The 18,618-nt window shown below is 45.0% G+C and overlaps 1 protein-coding gene across 6 annotated transcripts in view; it reads left to right on the top strand.

Moving 5' to 3' along the window:
- EEF2K (eukaryotic elongation factor 2 kinase) overlaps positions 1-18,618 on the top strand; it is a 46,448-nt gene that overhangs the window by 3,094 nt on the left and 24,736 nt on the right. For 5 of the 6 annotated variants that reach the window (XM_028705564.2, XM_028705559.2, XM_077918606.1 and 2 more), the window contains 4 exons: positions 6,023-6,136; positions 11,179-11,488; positions 12,880-12,930; positions 14,104-14,204. In XM_028705564.2, the coding sequence (XP_028561397.2) occupies positions 11,243-11,488; positions 12,880-12,930; positions 14,104-14,204 (398 nt within the window). In that variant the 5' untranslated portion in view covers positions 6,023-6,136; positions 11,179-11,242. The remainder of the gene's footprint in view (positions 1-6,022; positions 6,137-11,178; positions 11,489-12,879; positions 12,931-14,103; positions 14,205-18,618) is intronic. The other variant, XM_028705563.2, reaches the window with a different exon arrangement.

Below are 18,618 nucleotides of genomic sequence, written 5' to 3'. Positions count from 1 at the left end.
TGGTACCTCGGGTTACTTACGCTTCAGGTTACAGACTCCGCTAACCCAGATATAGTGCTTCAGGTTAAGAACTTTGCTTCAGGATAAGAACAGAAATCGGGCTCCGACAGCGTGGCGGCAGCAGGAGGCCCCATTAGCTAAAGTGGTGCTTCCAGGTTAAGAACAGTTTCAGGTTAAGAACGGACCTCTGGAACGAATTAAGTACTTAACCCAAGGTACCACTGTAATGGAGAACAAGAAGGCTTCATAACTGCTTGAGGAAGGAGAATGGGCGAAGGGTTTGGAGTTGTGCTGGAAATAAGGGGAATGAATGCTGGTTTTCCCCACAATGCCAGCACCATAAATTAACACAGAACATGGCTGGGAAACCCAAATGAGGCCTTCCAGGCCTCCCCCCCCCCCCTTGAAATTCTCCCCAGGACAAACTCCACATTTTTACCCCCATGTAACGTGTGTCAGTGGATTCTGGTGATGCCCCTTGCTTGTCTGGAGAGAGAATAGGGGAACTAGCCTGCTGTTCGGATGGCCAAATCAGGAACACCCCAGACCCTGAGATTTCAGAGTACAAACTTGAGACCTAGGGGTGGCCCTGGCCCCTGGTGATGTCAGAGGAGTAGGGTCTGAAGACAGAGGTTAATTGGGAGAAAGGAGTGGAGGAAGTGCTTGCCCTGCAATTTGCAGCTGGCTCTTGGTGGGTTGAAGCTTGCAAGTCGCATGCACAATCTGATAGATAGGTAATTAAAGACACTCTGGTGGACCTGGAGATTTAAGCTTTCCACCTGGAGGGGGGCCAGGCAAACCTGGAGACATCAGGTCTGACCTGCAGGTCTGGCAACCCTGCTTACTGTACCAGGTTATTTGTCTGAGGGGCATCACTGTAGGACACCAGAGTGTGTCATTAGTATGGTGTTTGTGTAGTGGAAGAGCATTTTAGAAACTGCGGCATCATAGTCCTGTACATGTTTACTTGAAAATAAGTCTGGCTGAGCTTTCTCCCTGGTGAGTGTGTCCCACTGAGCACACTGGGACTTCTCCTGTGAGTAAACATGCTTAAGCTCGCAGTGCCAAAGAGCATTTACAGTAGGACATTGCTGGGTTTTAATGCACCCAGCGTTACGTAATGGAATTAAACATTCTGTAGTTGAACAAAGGCAGGGATGATTCTGATACCCAGGAATAGCCATTTGTGTTTTTCCAAAAGTAGGCTTCTGCTCACCGGCATAAATGACAACGAAATTGCAGCCTGCTTCCTTTTCTAAGCAGAGAATGTTCCTGGACTGTTTGATTGCAGGTTGTTGATGTAATGTCATGGCAATCAAAGGCACTCAGTCAGCAGATCTGCTTATTGACGAGCTTGGATATGTTCACATAGTTATGGGGATCTGAACATGGAACAGATGGAGGAAGAGGGTATACTTTTTCCTCCCCCCCCCCCAAAAAAATGGCTGCACAGTACCAACCTCCTGCACGGTTAAATGTTATGCAATCGTTGCCGTGCCAACGCACCAAAGTGTTGCAAAAATAAATTAGTAAATAAACATTTAACTCCATATGTAGATATCTGATCATGTCCCACATTACTTGATCAGATTATAGCTTCATGGGGACCGAATTAACATACCTATCTGGGTTTTAATTCAAAGAAAACCATACTGTGGGCTTACTAGTTATGACCTGCATCACATACAAAGATGAATACGAATTTGAATTTTCTGCATGGTTTGTGCAGAGTCTGCATTCAGATGCTGCATAATTCCTTCACTTTCTGGGTGTTACAACCCAAGAAGAGATTGTTGTGTTTCCTAAAGTTCGTTGCACACTGGGTACAAGCCCTAAAGAAGAAGTAAAAATAAATTTCCAAGATACAAAATGGGTGGGGAATTGTTTCCGACAGTGTTGGAATGCTGTGTAAAATAACTGCTGCTGTTTTCAACATAAGGTAGCAGGCTCTGGAAACCTCGTGGGACAAAGACAGCGTTCTGACTTACACTGTGAGTGCAGGCAGGAAGAAATGGAAATGACGGCCATAATCATCATTATAATAATTGATTCTGTGGTTTGGGAGAGAAAGCAGTTGTTGTCTCTGCAAATTTACTACTGAATAAATTTTGAAAGTAGCATTAAAAGTATACTGTAACGCTGTTTCCCTCCCTGCTAGTAATTCAATCAGTCAGTCAATCTTGATTATTACAAGTAATTATTATTTTGTTGCTATTGTAATGCTGAATTTAGAGCCCTGTTGCACTGTTCAGGGTGCAGATTTCTACACACCTAACCTGGGCACAAGCCCCTGAGTGCACAGGCAGAAGATAGCAGTCTTGCATGCTTTTCTGTACTCTGTTAGATAGGGGTGTTTTACTGCGTTGCATTCCTGCATTGCTGGGGGTTGGAATAGATGGCTTTTGGGGGTCCCTTGCATTTCTTTAGCACAATTATAGCTTTGCAGCTCTGATCCTGGCAAGTAACAAAATGCACTTTCTAAATTCCATACTGACTCGGTAACCCATTGAGGCGGCAATCCTAGGCACCTTGGAGTAAGTCCTAGTGGACTCAATACAACTTTTTTTCCTGAGCAGACATGCCTAGGGTTGTCTCGAGCCGCTGGGTCTTGTGCCATACCCAATTCTCAAGATCGCAGGCAACATTTGGAGATGACACAGTGTTTCCAGAGAGTGCTGAGAAACAGTTTTGGACAAGACAGTTCTGGGAACCAATGCTTCTGGTCGGGTGGGGTTTTTTAATATGTAGGCAAAAGGTGTTATTTTAATGCAGTGATGGTGAAGCCATGGCTATCCAGACATTATTGAACTCCAGATCCCTTCAGTTCTAGCCAGCATGACCAACAGTCATGGATGATGAGCCATGTTGTGTATGTTACATGTTGTATGATAGTCTACCATACATCTGGAAGACCATAGGCTCCCTATGCTGATTCTAAAGAAATGTGGGGTTTGAGTTAGAGGAGAAGCTGCATAAATCCCACTTGCTTTCAGCCTGATCCCTAGATGTGTCTGGGTTTGTTTATATATATATATAAAATCATAGAGTTGGAAAGGTACCCCATGCAATACAGGAATCGCAGCTAAGGTTGTTTTGATTGATTATGTTTATTGTAATTGGTTTTAGGATTTATGCTGTCTTTGTAAGTTGCCTTGAGTCGCTTCCATGAGTAAAGCGATGGGAAAAAAGATAGTCTCACCTTTGCTTATTTGGAAGTAGGAACGGGGTAGAATTCAGTTCACACTTACACGTATTTACAGGCAAAATTGTAACTCTGAAGGGTAAACTATGGAGCCCAGAATGACACCTGCAGAATGGCAAAAGCAGGAAGTGTACAATTTCCAAATATCATATCAGGAAACCTAGTTGTTGGTCATGGCCCTCAAGACCTAATTCGGGCTTATCAGCTGACAGTCTAGGGGACCTGTCCCAGAACACCTTCCTCAGTTCTGAGATGCAATTTGGCAAAAAAGTGGTATATAAATGTAGTCAGTAAATAAATAGGCTGTGTGTACACAACAGGCAGAAACTGATAATGGGAGCAGAAGTCAGCATTCTAAGAATTTCACCTTTTACTATTCAAGTTTCTAGTCCTTATGCTTTTTGAAATTCAGGAAAGGGACAAAAATGTTGCAAAAAGGAGACTATTCAGTTAAGTTTCATCTCTCATCTGTATCTCTTGGAGAATTCACAGAATTTGGGGGAAGCAGAATTTGGATTATCTTATTTTGCGGGACGAGGGAAGCACAGAATTATATACATAGCACCATAATGAAATACCAGGTTGACCATCAACAATACGAACCTAAGGGAGCTGCCAAAACAACTCCAGCTTGAGCACAGGGCAAGTTGCCATCCTTTTAGATGAACCTTTTAAATAAAAGGTCTCTGTCCTCTTACTGGCACAAGGTAGTGAGACTGGCCTCGTTGCACAGGCTCATTGAGGTCTCGAGCAGCAGAATGACTGGGGGTGGCAGGAAAAGAGTCTGCTCATTTGGCACCTGTACATGGCTGCCTCCTTAAAACAGAGAAAGCACAGGATGTTCTCCTGGAAGCAAACAGCTCTCTGCTCCGGCATGCCAGGAAGATAAGGCCAGGAATTGGATCTGTTTCAGAAGCATGTTCAGTACTGCTGATGGTGCAGCATTAGTGCTCAAGCTTAGAGCAGAAGAGAAGTGCATTTGAATACAGTGGTACCTCGGGTTACAGACACTTCAGGTTACAGACTCTGCTAACCCAGAAATAGTACCTCGGGTTAAGAACTTTGCTTCAGGATGAGAACAGAAATCGTGCTCTGGCGGAGCGGCAGCAGCAGGCCCCATTAGCTAAAGTGGTGCTTCAGGTTAAGAACGGACCTCCAGAACAAATTAAGTTCTTAACCACTGTATTCTCTGCATGAGATTTCCAGTTTTTAATAATAAAAATAAAAATAAAAATATTGGTCTCCATGGTTGTTGTTGTTGGTGTGTGTGTGTGTGTGTGTGTGTGTTTGTGTGTTTGTTTGTGTGTTTTCTCCAAATCTTGGGGAATATACATGGAGGTCTTTGTTGTTGTTTGGTCGTTTAGTCGTGTCCGACTCTTCATGACCCCATGGACCAGAGCACGCCAGGCACTCCTGTCTTCCACTGCCTCCCACAGCTTGGTCAAACTCATGCTGGTAGCTTCAAGAACACTGTCCAACCATCTTGTCCTCTGTTGTCCCCTTCTCCTTGTGCCCTCAGTCTTTCCCAACATCAGGGTCTTTTCCAGGGAGCCTTCTCTTCTCATGAGGCGGCCAAAGTATTGGACCCTCAGCTTCAGGATCTGTCCTTCCAGTGAGCACTCAGGTCTGATTTCCTTCAGAATGGATGTGTTTGATCTTCTTGCAGTCCATGGGACTCTCAAGAGTCTCCTCCAGCACCATAATTCAAAAGCATCAGTTCTTCGGTGATCAGCCTTCTTTATGGTCCAGCTCTCACTTCCATACATCACTACTGGGAAAACCATAGCTTTAACTATATGGACCTTTGACTGCAAAAAAAAAACACCCCCAAAAACCAACACTCTGAAGAATTCTCGCCCTGGTTTTATGTAGTTCTGTGGCTTGGTTTAAGGCCAGAAATCAAACCAAACAAACTTGTTCCTGTGGAAACAAGGAATGTCCAGAAAGTTACTTATTACTTTATTGTTTAGTGACAGTTACTTATTAGGGAATTCTGGCCCAGGCTTAAGGAGGTGCCATTTATACAATTAGCAATTGCCTGGGCGACTTTTTAACAGTTAGCAGGGGAGGCTGATTTGAATCAGGTGGCAGGAAAGGATTAAAACCCCTTTGCGCCCCCCGCCCCTGGCAGGAACCTCCTGGTTAGTATTGGGCCCCGTGCCTGCTACTTATTTTTTAAAATGAAAAAGTAGTTGTGGTGTGAGAGCCAATATGGAATAGCGGTTAGCGTGTTGGACTAGGACCTGGGAGACCAGGGTTCGAGTCCTCCCTCCGTCATGAAGCTCACTGGGTTACCTTGGGCCAGTCACAGTCTCTCAGCCTAACCTACTTCACAGGGTTGTTTGTAAGGATATGCCACCTTGAGCTCTTTGCCAGAAAGGTGGGGCAGAAATGAATAAATACATATAAATCCATCCATGCAATTGCTAATTGTCTTCTCTATGTGTTCAATGCTGGGGTCCTTCATTGGGGCAGGATCAGTCCAGCCATGGAGACAAACGAGGCAGCTGTCTAGGTGGCTCCACGCTTTTAAGAAGTTGGCGGGGGGGGGGGGAATAAATTGGTGCCATCGGTTGTTTCCTTTAGCTTGCTATTTTCTGCTCAGATTGAACAGCCTCACTGAAAGTTGTGCTGCTTTTCCGCAGAGAATCACATACGCACTTACCTTTCACTGGGAAAATACCATCTCTAATTTTAGCTTGTGTCTTACTTTAGAAGAGGTCAGAAGAGCATTGCACTGTGTCTGACGGTGAGATTTGTGGCAGGCCAGCTCTTAGCAGTAGTGGTGGCTAACGGGGCATTTTTCTCCTTTACCTACAGGGTTATAGTTTTTACAACTGCTGGTACTTCTGTGTGGCCTTCTGCCTCACTCCATTCCTGCCACGTGAGGAGGCTTGCGTTCAACTTCTGCTGCCGGAAGTTGATCCACCATAGGTAAGCGCCTTTCCTTCTTATTGACTTTAACTGTAGGGTGAATTCACTGCGTGGATCTTCAGGAAACTAGTCTCTGTGCCTGGGTTTCCGCATCTGAGATAAAACGGAAAGGTCTCTTGAAGGCAGTACCTTGCTTTTGCACCAAGCAACCTGGGAATCATTGATGATTTGTTATTTAGTGTGGCAGCACCTGCACTTTGGAACTCCCTGAGATCAAGCAGGGTCCTTCACTGTGTTCTTTTTGGCGCCTCCTAAAAAAATTCTTGCTTTGACAAGACGACCCAGATGTTTAGAAAGCTGAGGTAATTCTAATCTGTTTTAGTATTTTAACTTTTGTATGCCTTAAAGTATGGTTATCTGTGCAAGAGCATTAAGGTATAAGAACATAAAAATAAGATAATAATTAAGCAGAAGCAGTAAATAATTAAAGAACCAGAAGGGGAAGTTGAGGGAAGTCACGAGGAGGGGGGGCGCTTCTTTTTTCTTTTGTATGATAAATGTTACATTGTGTTGTCTGATTGAATATAAAACTGCAAAAATTCAATAAATTTTCATTAAAAAATAAAATAAAGTAAATTATGGTTGTGGATTTTTCTCCATGTTATCACGTTACCTTTTTGTAAACCAGTTTTAGGTTGTTGTTTTTTTACATCTGAGCACTGTGTAAATGTTACAAAGCAAGTTAGTAAATAGATAGATTAAAAAAATGAATAATTCCGCCTTTCATTTCTAGAAGAAATACCAATTGCCAATCAGAGACACAGTATGGAATCAGTTTGAGGCTGTGTCTTTGTTGTTTGTTCAGATATGTTTCATGTGTTGAGCACTGATGGCCTTCAACAAAATGTGCTTCTGTAGCCAGCCAGCCAGCTATAACCCCCTCCACAATACTCCATTGATTCCATTCCCTTTTCCACTTAGTGTTCCATTCACCACTCAAGACAGTTTTCTGTACCCACTGAGCATGCCCAGCCCTCATCGGACTGTTTGGGGAAGTCACCCTCCTGTTAGATCCCTCCCCCCCCCCCCCGGGCTAATAATTTATTGTACTTCTGAAAATCTTGGGGTTCCCACCTAGGGGTTCTTTTATGTCTGTAGGTGGTGGCATTTTGGCTGTGCAAATTTTGGCATGTGCAGCCTGGACATGGGAAATAGAGGGAGTGATTTACCCTCAGTCTAGCTTCGATGAGTTTGAAATGTCTTGGATAAACACCCACCAAAGTGCTGGCACTAATTGGACCAGTGGCGCAGCTGGAAAGAGTTGCAGCGAGGTCCCTTCCCGAGAGAGTTGGATTGGGAAATTTCTGGATGCATTGCACAATTTAGCCTTTTGCAAGTAAGCGTTTAAGCTCCACCCACCCACCCCAAATCTTCCCCAACCTTTTAAAAAACGAGTCCTGCTCAGAAACAATGATGATGAGATGTATTATTTACCAGGCGCCATACAGAAGGTAGAATTACATCACCCTGCCCTCAGGCTTGCAATCTCATAAAAGGAGAGTGAAATAAAGGCCTGGAACCGGAGGGGAAGGAAAGCAGATCAAAAGTTAGCTGGGAAAAAGGCTAACGGAAGTCTCGTGTTTTTAAACGATGGAGGCACACCTCTACGGTATATGTGGAATCCTTCTAAGACACAACTATAGCCATAGAGAAGGGCTGTAGCTCCTGCCTGATGCCCTGGAAAGCCACTGCCAGGTGGTGTGTAGAGCATGGGTAGGGAAACTAAGGCCCAGGGGCCGGATCCGGCCCAGTCACCTTCTAAATCCGGCCTGCGGACGGTCCGGGAATCAGCATGTTTTTACATGAGTAGAATGTGTGCTCTTATTTAAAATGCATCTCTGGGTTATTTGTGGGGCCTGCCTGGTGTTTTTACAGGTAAGCAGCCACCGGGGCTCGTCCGGTGCTGTGGAGAAGGGAGGGGAGAGTCGGTTGAGAGGGTGGCTTATAGTCCGGCCCCCCACAAGGTCTGAAGGACAGTGGATCAGCCCCCTGCTGAAAAAGTTTGCTGACCCCTGCTTTAGGGGAAGCTGTGACAGTTTAAAGTTGCATAACACTGCTTTAAATTAATAATGTGGATGTGGCCAGGAGGTAGGAGACAGATTCCATGCATATGGCCTGCATCCATCTCTGGTTGGTGGGTGAGGCTAGGCATGTCTTCTCCATTGCTGAGATGTAGCTGTTGGATGGTTCCATGCTTCCTGCCGACCTCTGCTCCAGCCCTCTCTGCCTCTCAGGAAGGTGAACTGCTACCCCACCTGGGAATACAGGCCTCAACAAGAAGACACTTCATATTTATCCAGGATCTGGGATATTTCTCCAGGTTAGGACGGAGCGCCACAAGCCTAAGCTTGCAGGTAACTTCACCTGTTCTCCCCCACATCATGAATGAAGAAACGGCAGCAAAGAGAAACGAGAGATCTCCGTTGGCTCAGGAACTGCACTCTGCGATAAAAGCAACATTCAAACCGTCTCATCGTTTTATTAACCACCACGGGAACCGCCCAAATCTTTAAAGCAACGCCACAAACAGAATGCAGCTGTTTTCACACACTAGGCTGATTTCACTAACTCCTATCCTCAGCGTAATTTTAAAAAGGCATATATTGGCGTGCGAACCTCTCCCAGCCCAAAGGCTGCCTCGCCTCGTTAATTTCAATGGGTCTACTCGGAGAGGAACTTAGCTGGATGCAACTCAGTAGGGTGTGAAACACGGCATCATTTTTCTTCCAATTAATGCTAACCTGGCATACCTAGAACAGGGCAGCCTAACTTTCCATACCACGTGGGTCACAAGAATACTTTGACATGGAACCCACAGGCTGCACACTGCCTTGGGGGTGAGCAAGGCCAAAATTGGACGTTCCCCCCCTCCCCGAGTCCTCATGCTGCCTTCCCAGGGCTGGTTAAGTGAGGGAGCGGTCTTTGGGAAGGAGACAGGAGGCTGTGACAGGATTCTAGAGCCCTCCCGTCTCCTTCCCAAAGCCCACCACCTTGTTTACCTGGCTTTGGGAAGGCAGGACGAGGGCTGCAGGCAATCAAATGTTGCCGAAGGCCACCCAAAAAAGATATTGAGGTCCATATGTGGCCCTCAGGCTATGTGTTGGACTGCCCTGGTCTAGAGCATCAGCTAGTACAGAGAGTGCGCAGAGCTACAGATAGACTCATAGGAAGCTGCCTCCTACAAAGTCAGGCCATTGGTCTATCCAGCTCAGTATTCTCTAGAATCTACCAGGAGTCATCAACTTTTTCAGCAGGGGGCCGGTCCACTGTCTCTCAGACCTTGTGGGGGGCCGGACTATAAGCCACCCCCTCAACCGACTCCCCTCCCTTCTCCATAGCACCGGACGAGCCCCGGTGGCTGCTTACCTGTGCCTTGTGAGCGACAGGGGCTGGCGTGGCAGGGGCGGGACGATGAGCGGCGCACGAAAGGGCTCCAGAGAGGGGCTGCTTAAAATGGCAGCTGCTCTAGCGCTGCTGTTGATGTCACCAACAAAGCCCAGCCCCCTTCCTCCTCTAGGCAGGGCAGGGAGAAGCCAGGAGGAGGGAGGGAGGAGGCGGCGGCGCCAAGGGAGGGAGAAGGGAAAAACGCAGGCACTGGCGATTCATGCGGCGATTCCCAGACCATCTGTGGGCCAGATTCAGAAGGCAATTGGGCCTGATCTGGCCCGTGGACCTTAGTTTGCCGACCCGTGCCCTAAAGAATCCTTGGAGCAGGGTGCTGAGAGTTGTCCCCTTTCAGAGCTGCAGTTCCCAGGGTTCCCTGCAAAGAGGGATTGATTCTTAAATCACTCTGGGAATTGGTGCCTTGGGAGGGGAATAGGATATGGTTACCAGACGTCCCCGTTTCCCAGAGACAGTCTCCAGATTTACAAATCAGTCCTCATACAAAATCCATTGAAGTTGCAAAGTGTCCCCGGATGCATTGAAAAAAAATCTGGTAACCTTAGAATAGAAGTCTCCTAAGAACTCCTAAGAACTCACCAGTGCAGCTTCGTCACGCTGGCCACGTGACCCGGAAGTGTCTTCGGACGGCGCCGGCTTCCGGCCTCTTAAGTGAGATGAGCACACAACCCTAGAGTCGGTCACGACTGGCCCGCACGGGCAGGGGTACCTTTACCTAAGAACTCTCAGCATCGTGTTTGGCCTTCAGGGCCATTTTCACCAAACTGCAGCCGCTCGCCCCCACACTTGGTGCCATACCTGGTCAGGTATGGGGCAGTTACTGCTGTGGCTTCAAAGGAGCAATAGGGAGCTTGAAGTGAGCTCCTGATGGTTCATTTCCTGGAGGAAGGCATGTTCCCACAGCGCCTTACACTGGGATGGGAATTGGTGTCCGTTGAAACCACTGCTAAAATGGAGATACGTAGAACATTGTGTATTTTAATTGGTTGTTAGTTTATAATTGATTTTAATTAAATGTCTTAAACAGCTGTTTCTAACTTATTTATTTATTTATGTTCTTACATTGCATCATCAGACATTGTCATATTACATCACAAAACTTATTATACCGTAATTTTCAACCTGTATGTATACTTTATATACATAAAGAAAAAAGCTAAAAAGCTATTCCAAACTTACTCTGAAATCATATATATACCAACACTTTGGACTTCCTGTCTATCCCGTTGTATATTCCTTTTTTTTTTTTTTTTACAAATGAACGTACTCTTATTATTGTATATTTCTTTACAGTTTATCTAATACATTCCTATATCAATATGTACCCTTGGTCTTGTTTCTCAACTCAGTCTCTCTCCAACGTCAATCAAATGCTTGGATAGATAGTGAACCATTACTGTATTTTTCAACATATATCTTATATCTATCCCACTGTTTCTAACTTTTTACTGATGATTTTGTTTTATTCTTTTTTTGCAAACCGCTTTCAGGTTTATTCAGGGTTTGTTTTGTTTTTACAACCAAGCGGCATGTAACTTTTATTAAATGAACAAATGTAAAGCCTAAAGATTCCTACATACTGACCCATTCCCCCCCCCCCGTTAATTCAGATGTTGATCTCCCGCCTTTCCCTTCCTTAGGTTCCTTCATTTGTAATACTGGCTACTTCAGCCCCCACCCGAGCAAAGCCACTCTCCCACCAATATGGCGGAAGAAGACCTTATCTTTCACATGGAATGCTTCGATAACACCAAGCCAGCGAAAGCAGTCTCTGGGAATTACCACGACACCGATAGCGAGGATGAAGATAATTACTATATCTGCCCGATAACAGATGACCCTGTTGCAAACAAGGCAGCTGGTGACAAAGTCAGCAACTATTACACCAACTTGATGAAAAATGAGCTGTATTCATCCAGCGCTTCTCCTAGGAGTTCTTTTGACATCAAGGTTAGTTTGCACCAGTCTCTCTCTTTCCTGGCATTTCCTGGGCTGGCATGAGGTCAAAACTTTCTTCCCCTGCTGTGTTTCTTGTAACTAACTACTGTGATGTACAACTTGCGTGCATTTTACCCAGACCTGTAGCTGCTCTCAAGACAATGGCCCACCCCTTTAGACCAATTTGCAGTTTGCTCATTTCCTGTGCGTAGACCGAAGTGTGAAGCCGTAAACATTCGGCACAGAGCTGGCTTGTGTGTTTGTAAATACGCAGAAGACACAGGTTGTGGAGCTGCAAATGATCATGGCCACAAATGTTGGCAAAGTCTGTTAAATAACCCAGACGGAGTCCAAAGAGAAAATAAATCCTGGTAATACTTTGCTGAGGAAACTGAACGGAAGGCAATGTATAATTTGAAGAGAAAGGAACAGACATGTCTTTCTCTATCTCCAGGCCTTGTACATAGCAGGGAGGTGTCCAAGCAAGCATACAAAGGAAAACTCCCTCAAAACTACACAGCCTATCAAGGCTGTGTGCCACCTCAGCAAAACATCATTCCGCCTGAACTGCAGCCCTTGTTGAGCTGGCTTTGGTCCTAAGGCCTCCGTTATTATTATAATAATTATTGGCAACTCTCCATTTTCAATTATAATTACTTTCTGTGATAGCAATGTATTACGTACTCTTCAGCCATTGCTCTCTGTGTGGGATGCGAGACTACAAAAAGCTACAAGAGTCACAATAAATAAAAGCATAACTAGTTGCAGCAAGCTGTTTCATAAAAGCAGCATAAACGAAAGGTAAAGCCAAAAGGTATTGGCAGGTAAAATGGGTTTTCACCTGGTGCACCTGGCAAATCTCTCTGGGAAGGTGTTTTTCCAGCTAGGGTGCCATAGCTGAAAAGGCCCTGCCTCCCACCACCACCTCTCTTCCTTCTGATGTCAGAGGGACATGGACAAGTTTACTGTGTTTACCCCTGAAAAACACCACTCTGTGTGCAGCAAACATAATTGCCGTGTGACTCATTTGAAAACTCTGGCCCTTGCCGTTAGCTTCCATATATGGGATGTTGTCACTGATGTTTCTTAAGAAGTATCACTCTGGGCCAGAAGTTACATGTCTGTCAGTGAGAGGCTCTTAGGAAGCAGAGGAGAGGAACACCAGTTGAAAGAGAAGTGAGCAGGACTGTATTCTAGATGATCATAGAATTGTAGAGTTGGAATGGATCCCATTTGGTCACAATCCCCTGCAGTGCAGGAAAGCGTAGAAAAACTGGCTTTCAAAAACTTTCACCAAGCACAATGGATGTGTTGATTGTCTTGAAAAGTGACTTTCATTTAAATGCTATTTTGCTCTGTTCTACATGTCTTCCGCTTAATTGTTTCTCATGTATGTCCCTTAGAATGGCACTCAGCAGCATTCTAAGCATGGCTCTGCCGTTGACCATAGCCGGGTAGGTCAAAAATGAATGCGGCAACATTTTAAAATAAATTTCTTGTTTGAGGTGGGCTCAAGTGGTTTAAAACCCAGATCCCACCATTTCCAGAAAAATCATATGCAGTTTTATGCACACTTCTCTTAATAAACACAGTTTTGTATGCAGTTTCCCCTCACATAAGCATTTTCACTAATACGCACATTTTGTGCACAGGATTGGGCTGAGTGTCTTGGAGAATGAAACAGCCATTTGCCTGGAGTTGTAATATTCATCTGCATCCTTTACATACTAACATGTCTTTTGCTTCATGCGGTGAGCTGGGATTTTTGGTTCATTTTCAAGCGGCTTTTGCTTCTCAGTTTGATTATATGTAGCTTGTTTTGTGTGTCCCCCCCCCCCTTACTTTTTCCTCAAGAGCATGTTTGAGTTTGACTGTATCACTGGGACATTAAAAACTAAGATGAGGAATACATGAGCAGATCCAAAGAAAGAATACGTCTGGCTGAGATTAGCGGTCAAGGGGCTCCCACCAGCTGAGACAGGGACGTACTCCCAAAATATTTTGTTGTAAAAGAAAATAACTCTGCTTTAAAAGAAAAACACAAGTTCCATCTTGGCTCTCGTGTTGATTATCATTTGTTGAGCAAATTAAGTTAACTTGGATAGGCAGAAAATATTAAAAATACATTTAAGGAACCACACAAAGAGGGGGAAGGAAGTCAAGTTTTGAAATGTTGAAAGGACTGTAAAATTATTGAAATGTATAAAATTGAAAATCATAGATAAAATATGTTTTTTAAAAAGAAAAATTTAAAAGCAAAATGTATCCAGCGGAGGGCCATTGGCCTGAACTAGTAAATCCTTACACATATTTACCTCCCCCCTCCTTGATGTCATATATCTATCTATCTATCTATCTATCTATCTATCTATCTATCTATCTATCTATGATTTGATGTCAGAGTAGTGCAGGCAGGTGTGGTTTTTCCAGAACAGGTCCAAATGTAGAGGCAGGCCCACGAGACTTGTGTCCACAGACAAATATCCTTTATCCTGCACCGTTTTCGGGCTCTCTCTGTGTGCTTCCCTTTGCAAGACTGAGGTCCAAAAGTATGATGGGAGATCAGTGATTGTGCTTTATCTCTGACGGCCTTTTGTGAATAACTCGACACTTTCCAACTTCTGCAGCAAGCCTGGAAGCACGCCATTGAGAAAGCCAAGCACATGCCTGACCCATGGGCGGAATTTCATCTGGAGGACATTGAAACGGAAAACGCAACACGTTACAGGTTTGTAGGCACTTCTGCTTCTATTACTGATGTTGCATGTGTGCCCCTCTGGGCTTGGGTGGGGGATAGGGGAACATCCACCAATGGTGGCACAGATTTCATAAAAGATCTTGCCTATTTTGGGTGAGATCTTGCCCCAAATCACATGAGATCCATTTTTATTTTTTTATTCTTTGCTCTACAAAATCTTGTGCGATTTCGGGCAAGATCTCGCCCCAAATGGGCACAATGTTGCCCAAAATTGGTGCCGATTTGCAGCATCACTTCTCTGCTGTTGGCAGAGGTCGCAGGCCAGGCGGGAGACCTGCAGGCGGGCAGCCTGAGGCAGTGACTTCACCCTGCCCAACGGCTGAGCCGGCACTGGCAGGGCAGGGCTATGTGTCAAAGGGGTTTGTTTTTTTTTCCAAAATAGTCCGTCTTGAAGCATCTTGAAGCAGAGGCAAATATTAATATCTCTCTCTCCCTGAGTATGGACTTTTTAGTGGCACCCTAGGAGGAAAAATATGTGATCAGGAAGATGTTAAGAGGCTTGCTGCTGATTGATGTGCAAATAGGTTAAACAAAATTGGCAATAACCACATTACTTCTTTTAATTAGTTGTTGTATTTATGGCTCTTGCCTGTATGCCCTGATAGGTTCTCGCTTGCGGGTGTTCTGTTCTATTTCACATTTTATTATTAACTTCCATTGCAGCTTTTTAAAATAAATACCAACCAACAGTTTAGGTAACCTTTATCTGAACCGGAGTTAAGCTGGTTATCCAGAGTCCGTGTGGCTTGTCCATTACTGCCCCTTGCCTCACCCCTTGTAAACATGTCTCGCACGTATCCTGATTTTTGATTCTCCAAATCTTATCTTTTTCTTCTTTGTCCCAAGCTACAATTGTGAGCTCATTGGCGTTGTCTTAGGAATTAAATCTTCATAAGGAAGAAAGCTTCCAACATGCTTTTATCCAAAGCTATAAATAGTTGGGCCTCTTAGAAACGCTCTGTGCCGTTCTTAAAATAGTGTTTGCTTTCTCTCGGGTGTGCGTGCTCCTTTACTACGCACAGCCAGAATGTAAACCTTTTTAAAAGGACCAGTGCTGGCGTGCTCAGAGCAGAACTGACCTCTGACTTGTGTGCGTTCCTGCTGGGCAGACAAGCTCATCGGAACATGCTGTACATAATGCACATCTGAAGTGTGCATTCGCTGGGTGTGAAATGAGTGCAACTAAGCATGTTATGGCAGGATTACATGAGGAAAGGTGGAACAAAATGTCAGAAATAGATCGTTGCTCAACACAGTTCAATTATTATAGCTCACTTTTCCTATTAAAAAGATCTTGAATCGCAGTCTCTGCAGAAAAAGACAGATAATATTTGAAATACATTGGCTGATAAATTGTCTCCTGTGCGACTTTTAAGGAAAGTGTTGGACACACCCTTCTTCCCAGGTCAAGTCAGTCCTTTGCTTAATCTGAAACCCTCTTTCCATTATAAACAAAAACCTCAGGAAAACCAGTCATGGAGCTATATGGAAATCTGTAATTCCTCCATAAAATATTATAACAACATGAAAACACTTTTGTTTCCACAAGGTTTTCCAGCTGGATGAAAAAGTATCCACCTTAGGTGTTTATTCTGAATTGTTTTTCAAACTTCCATTGTTTCATACTGTATTTTAAACTACTTTATGTTGCAGCCCTCAATGCCACCTCCCCTGCTGCCACCAAATGCTGTCCCAAGATTTCCCCCAAACCTTGGATCAGATTTGGGAATGGGGGCAAGGGCTGTGGAAGGAAGGGGGAATAATAGAAAATTGCCTCCTAGTGCCCCTTCATGGAGGCCTCCACAGGATCAAGGAGCTTCTATGAATGGTTGCAATGGGGGGGGGTGGCTAAAATGTTTTGATTTGAAAGACAGTTAAATTGATCTTTTAATCGACGGTACCTGATGGGTGCTTATTTTTATATGTTTTATTACAAATATTGTGCATGTGTGTTTTAAATTCTATTTTCCCTCTCTGGTATTTTTTTTTTGGGGGGGGTTATTGGGTTGTTCTTGTTTTTATTTTGATTGTATATTTTGTGTTTTTATATTGTGATTTTATCCTGTGAACCTCCATGAGACCTGTGGGCATAGGGCGGTATATAAATGTTAATAATAATAAATTTGTGGTATGAGACTCACATGAAAGGCAATTCACAAGATAATGACACAGACCAGTTCCTCCAGTTTCACATGTGCTTCATGTGTGTTGCATAGCATGTAGTGATAAGCAACATGTGAATCCACATGTACAGAATTGCACATAAGCCAGATTGTGGCTGCCTCCACACCATACATTTAAAAGCTAATTTAAAGTGCGCACGCGCACACACATCCTTGAGACTATAGTTTTTACCCTTCACAGAGCTACAATTCTCAGCTCCCTTAACAAACCAGAGTTTCCAGGATTCTTAAGGGGGTGGGAATGTGCTGTGAATGTGCTCACAGAGGCCTAGTCTCAGCATGTCTGATGCTGTTTGCTGTGCTGATCCTTTAAAGGAAAAAATAATCCACATTCTTGTACTTACAAGGGAAAGTAGAAACTATTTCAAGTATTGTGCAGTGCGCGCCCCAAACCCTTATGCACAGTCACATGTGGCTCTGCAGAAATTTTAAGGACAGAAAGAGACAGCATTTCTCCCTAGCTGGTGCCAAAGATATGCAGATGATGGCTATCTGTCTCTGGCAACTTGCTGTTTCAGCTGAACGTGAAGCTACCAGTTCGACCAGTTTGTGGTAAAAGAAAACCCACAGTGAAACAATCACACAACTAAAGCAAGGATGTTGTTCTCCCCTTCACAGTCGGAGGGAGGTGGGGGGGAGGGAACTCCCAAAACCTTTGTTTCTTGTTCAGCCAAACAGTGATTAAGGGTGTTGAAAGTTGGCAATGGTTTGTATAGCCAAATACTGTTTTCTCTCCCAGCTCCCGTACGTTGAATTTTATTGCACTGAGAGGAAACCCAAATTGCATTCTTCCCTTCAGAGTTGTTGTTATATATATTTATTAGCTTATTTACTCGTGAAAATGAGTCAAATTGATTTACAAACACAACAGGAATACTAAAACCAATTATAATAAACAGAATCAACAAAAATCTAACAAACACGTCTATTTGTTTTATCCTGTTCCAACCAAAGAGGCCACAAATACTTACAAATGCTGCAAACAAGGGGTGGAAACCTGGGTAAAACTCTCTCCCCCCCCCAGCTCCTAAAACTAGCTAAAGAGGGTTCCGGGGGGGGGGTGGCATTCCACAAGCAGGGAGCCACCACCGAAAAGCCCCTTGTGTTGCCATAAATCTCCTTTGAAGGGGGAACATGGAGAAGGGCCTCAAATGATGATCACAAATATTTTTCTGTCACTTTTAAAAAACTGATGTTTTTCATTTTTAATGTTGTGCATGTGTGTGTTTAAATTGCTTAATGTTGTTTCTGTGAGGCTCCTTGAAAGGGCTTGTTTTTTGTCTTGAAATAGAGCGTAAGTGTATCGTAATAAACAAACTGTGAACGATTCGTTATTACAGTGGTACCCCGCAAGACGAATGCCTCGCAAGACGGAAAACCCGCAAGACGAAAGGGTTTTCTGTTTTGGAGGCGCTTCGCAAGACGAATTTCCCTATGGGCTTGCATCGCAAGACGAAAGCCCATAGGAAATGCTGGCGGTCGGGAGCAAAGACTTTCGCCCACAGCCGGCTTCAGAAGAGGACCTCTTCTGAAGGCCGGCGGGGGGCAAAAGTCTTTGCTCCCCCCCGCCTGCCTTCCCCCCGCCTGCCGGGGGCGATCTTAAAATGCTGGCGGGCGGGAGCGAAGCGTTCGCTGCCGACCCCCAGCATTTTAAAATCTCCAAGGGACAGGAGAGAAGTCTCTGTCCCGGGGAGGTTTTAAAATGCTGGGGGTCGGGAGCGAAGCGCTGCCGACCCGCAGCATTTTAAAATCTCCCCGTGTCCCGGGAAGGTTTTAAAATGCTGGGGGTCGGGAGCGAAGCGCTGCCGACCCGCAGCATTTTAAAATCTCCCCGTGTCCCGGGGAGGTTTTAAAATGCTGGGGGTCGGGAGCGAAGCGCTGCCGACCCCCTGCATTTTAAAATCTCCCCGTGTCCCGGGAAGGTTTTAAAATGCTGGGGGTCGGCAGCCCGACCCCCAGCATTTTAAAATCTTCCCGGGACACGGGGAGATTTTAAAATGCTGGGGGTCGGCAGCGCTTCGCTCCCGACCCCCAGCATTTTAAAACGCTGTTCCGAAGGGGGGGGTGGGGACACCTGCCCCAGCCGCCCCACTTCGGAAAGCTGTTCCGAAGCGGGGAGGGAGGGCGGGGACACCTGCCCCAGCCGCCCCACTTCGGAAAGCTGTTCCGAAGCGGGGCGGGGGGGCGGGGACACCTGCCCC

The sequence above is a fragment of the Podarcis muralis genome, chromosome 14 (genome assembly GCF_964188315.1).
Source record: "Podarcis muralis chromosome 14, rPodMur119.hap1.1, whole genome shotgun sequence".
In the NCBI taxonomy this organism is placed as follows: domain Eukaryota; kingdom Metazoa; phylum Chordata; class Lepidosauria; order Squamata; family Lacertidae; genus Podarcis; species Podarcis muralis.
This window is presented reverse-complemented; position numbering and strand designations above follow the sequence as displayed.